Source organism: Triticum aestivum, chromosome 1A (assembly GCF_018294505.1).
Source record: "Triticum aestivum cultivar Chinese Spring chromosome 1A, IWGSC CS RefSeq v2.1, whole genome shotgun sequence".
NCBI lineage: Eukaryota > Viridiplantae > Streptophyta > Magnoliopsida > Poales > Poaceae > Triticum > Triticum aestivum.
This window is the reverse complement of record NC_057794.1, coordinates 376,499,767-376,503,495: the sequence shown is the minus strand read 5'-3', so window position 1 is coordinate 376,503,495 and position 3,729 is coordinate 376,499,767. Positions and strand designations below refer to the sequence as shown.

Genomic DNA, 3,729 nt, shown 5'->3' with positions numbered 1-3,729 from the left:
ATAGGCACCGTCTGTGCCGCCACGGTAGCTGCATAGCTTGCAAGCCAAAAGAAGCCGTTAATGTGTGTCGTAGGTCATCGGCGGTGCCACCATTTTGTTGGTGGTGTCAAGAGCGGTGGCTTGTCGCGTCAGGTCAGCCGTGGCATCGTGGAAGCCTAGTATAAGTCTAAAGCAACTCATGTATTCAAGGCTGACGCGTGGATCTCCCACGGGTAGCGGAGGGTGCACGTGTCTCCTTTGGATTATCTTGTAAATTTTCATTTAGTCATGACTGTTTTTGTAACTAGGGGATGTTATGCCCCTATTATGTAGTACCTTTTTTTTCTTTCTAATCCCTTGTCATGCATCTTTTTTTGACATCAAAGTACTCTTTATTGCAAGGTGATCACCATATTATCTTCTACAAGAATATCAGCAATCTCTACAGGTGAATCTTCCATCGACCCCGCACACACACCTTCGAGCTTAATATACAAAGGAGATGCTAGTTTGCTAAAGAAAAGATTCAGGGCAGTTACTAAATCTATCAAAAAACTCAGGACGGTTGCATCCCGGAATTTTCTAAGCGGGTTCCAGCATGGATTGATGGATGGTACATAATCACGTATCAGGTAGCAGCATCATTGTGCTCGTGAATGAAATCGCAAGTGCCCTTATTTTTTTTTCCCTAACGAATCCGCAGCGCGTTAATTAGGTACCTCTACGCAACTTCGTCCTACATGATTCGGTGGTTGCCTGTTAAACAGGTTGGTTCCGATGATTGATTCCAACAAGAGTCAGTCAGGCCAACGTCCACGCTTTAATTGTAACGCAAACATTGCTGTTCCTGCTGTTCCCGCCCGAATCTCTCGTTCCTAACGCGGCATCGTCGCCAAAGGCAGCACTTAGCTGTACGTTCCTGAAAGAGAATACGATTTTCCAGAGTACTGTGCGTATCTCTTTCTAGCAGAAATGGAACACAGCTCAGAGCATCAGCCTGAGCAGGGCAGGTAGGGGTGCAAGCTGACGGCGTCCCCATGTCCACGACCGTCGTCGAAGCAAAAATTACACGACGGGGTCGGCATGTCCACGACTGTCCGTGAACAGAAATATGCAGATGATGTCTAAGGGCGAGTTTTGCTACATCTACGGAAAATAGTCTTAAACTTATGTAGTACTCCCTCCGTTCCAAAATAGATGATCCAACTTTGTACTAACTTTATACTAACGCTAGTACAAAGTTGAATCATCTATTTTGGAACGGAGGGAGTACAGTACAAGCTTACATGGTCAGGCCTATCCGTGAAATTCAAGGGGAAGGTGATTAGTTTATACAAAGAAAAGTTACGTAACATCATGTAAGAGGTTACATAGGTGTATCATTTTTGCTCAAGGGCAGGTCCGCACTACGCAGTGTGGACAGAAACATGCAATGTGTAACTGCCGAGCCGTGATTTCTCGCAGGATTTGCTCCGGTAGCCATGTGACCCCTACACAAAGCACGTCGTCGGGTGCAACAACCGTGGATGGCGATCGCGTCGCCCTGCACTGCGCCTGCCTATAAATACCCCGGCAATATGTTACTCCCAGAACATCAAAGCATACATAGCTCAGCCTCCCAGCCCGACCTGCTCAGTGCGCTGGTACACTACCCCCACAAGCTCGAAGAAGCGGTGGTGCTTTGACATGGCTCCTCTTTCGTCCAAGGCCGTTGCACTCGTTGCACTGTCCTCCCTCCTCGTCACCTACGCCTCTGCCGGCGCCGGGAACTTCAACGACTCCGCCTTCACCGCCGACCCCAACTGGGAGGACGCCAGGGCCACCTGGTACGGCGCGCCCACCGGCGCCGGCCCCGACGACGACGGTACGTCCGTATGCGCCGGCCGGTGCATGCATGGCGCCGCGGCCTTCGCTTAACTGATCGTTTGTGTAATAACATGCGGTGATCGATGTGCATTCAGGCGGTGCGTGCGGGTTCAAGAACACCAACCAGTACCCCTTCTCCTCCATGACATCCTGCGGCAACGAGCCCATCTTCAAGGACGGCAAGGGGTGCGGCTCCTGCTACCAGGTAGCTACACTAGCTCGTTCGTCATATTTTTGGTGGTTTGCCCCTGCCGTACGTGGTGGAAATGGAGCTGGTGACACAGTGCTAGTCTTGACTTGTGATCGTTTACTATCGCCTTTTCAGATACGGTGCACCAACGACCAGTCCTGCTCCGGCAACCCGGAGACGGTGGTCATCACCGACATGAACTACTACCCGGTTGCCAAGTACCACTTCGACCTGAGCGGCACCGCGTTCGGCGCCATGGCCAAGCCCGGCCTCAGCGAGAAGCTCCGCCACTCGGGCATCATCGACATCCAGTTCAAGAGGTCGGTGGCATGCATTTCATCACTCGTTGCACGAATCCTATCTGGCCCTACCTGAACGATGAACAGTCTCATACTCTATATAACCAGTGCTTTTGTTGCCCAACAAAACTTTCACGACGGCGACCGGTTTAACTGGGACCCAAATAGATTCGCAGCGAATAATACTACTCTATTTTGAGTACCGTCGCCTCACACTTATTTGCCGTCGTCCCGGCTCGGTTACGAAGTAAGCTACAATGGCACATGGGTTGCTGATTGCTGCTGATGATGATTGATGCAGAGTGCCGTGCGAGTTCCCCGGTCTCAAGGTGACCTTCCACGTGGAGCAGGGGTCGAACCCGGTGTACTTCGCGGTGCTGGTGGAGTACGAGGACGGCGACGGCGACGTGGTGCAGGTGGACCTCATGGAGGCCAACTCCGGGACGTGGACGCCGATGCGCGAGTCGTGGGGATCCATCTGGCGGCTGGACTCCGGCCACCGCCTCCAGGCGCCCTTCTCCATGCGCATCACCAACGAGTCCGGCAAGACGCTGGTGGCCGACAAGGTCATCCCGGCCAACTGGGCGCCCAGCACCTTCTACCGCTCCATCGTCCAGTACAGCTGAAGCTGCTCATCATCTGGAATCATGGCATGCATTGGCTTGATTTGGTATCTGTACTATCATGGATCGTTTTGCATGGGTACGTACTACCGAGGAGGTTTTTGATTAAGGTTAAGGTTGGGTCGTCGATCGGGTGTCATGTAGGCGTCGTCGTGCATGTGTGTGTCGAATACGTCGGTGGGATATGGAGGAGGGGCACTTTTGCATGTGCACTCCCGCGCCCACTGTCACTGTACCAGTGTGTAAGCAGACCATAAGTTATTACTGTTTGTGTGCACTCCTGCTTAACTCTTGTCCCTCCTTCAGTCTCTCATCAGTACTGCCGGTACTCATCTCTTCGTATTGCCCTAGTACTTGTCAAACTTGATTATGCACGCCAGGAATTCGATCCTAACTTTCTAACCAACGTACGGGCACGGCCAGTGGAAATTCTACTCCGTTCCGGTAGATTCGACGATCTTGGAGAGGTCGGTACGTCATAATTTTTGAAACGACCAGAGAAAGCACGCAGTCGAGTATGTCTGCGTCATATCAGTTACCACCGACTAGCTAGTGCGTCTATCGAACGCAAAGGGCGCCAATCACCCGGCACATGTCTTTCACTTTCGAAAGCTCCTTTTCTTTCCGTATGGTAACCACTAACCAATTCGTTCGTTCTGTAACCGTCAGTCTTATGGCTTGCTAATGATAGTGAATGATTTGTAGTAACTTTTACACGAGAGACGGCCGGCAACATCGCCGCCTAAAAGTTCACTCTCTTCCCTTTCCTAAG

The 3,729-nt window shown here is 51.5% G+C and overlaps 1 protein-coding gene across 1 annotated transcript; it reads left to right on the top strand.

Annotated features, from left to right (window-relative positions):
* Window positions 1-1,564: 1,564 nt before the first annotated feature.
* LOC123051853 (expansin-B3) lies at window positions 1,565-3,245 on the top strand. Its single transcript, XM_044474845.1, has 4 exons — window positions 1,565-1,843; window positions 1,941-2,050; window positions 2,171-2,355; window positions 2,636-3,245. The coding sequence occupies exons 1-4, from the start codon at window positions 1,666-1,668 to the stop codon at window positions 2,958-2,960; spliced, it is 798 nt and encodes a 265-aa protein (XP_044330780.1). The 5' UTR covers window positions 1,565-1,665; the 3' UTR covers window positions 2,961-3,245.
* Window positions 3,246-3,729: the final 484 nt, after the last annotated feature.

Coding starts and splice junctions, on each gene's coding strand:
- LOC123051853 (XM_044474845.1), top strand. CDS start 1,666: ATGGCTCCTCTTTCGTCCAAGGCCGTTGCACTCGTTGCACTGTCCTCC. Junction 2,051..2,170: donor GGTGCGGCTCCTGCTACCAG/GTAGCTACACTA, acceptor TCGCCTTTTCAG/ATACGGTGCACCAACGACCA. Junction 2,356..2,635: donor ATCGACATCCAGTTCAAGAG/GTCGGTGGCATG, acceptor TGATTGATGCAG/AGTGCCGTGCGAGTTCCCCG.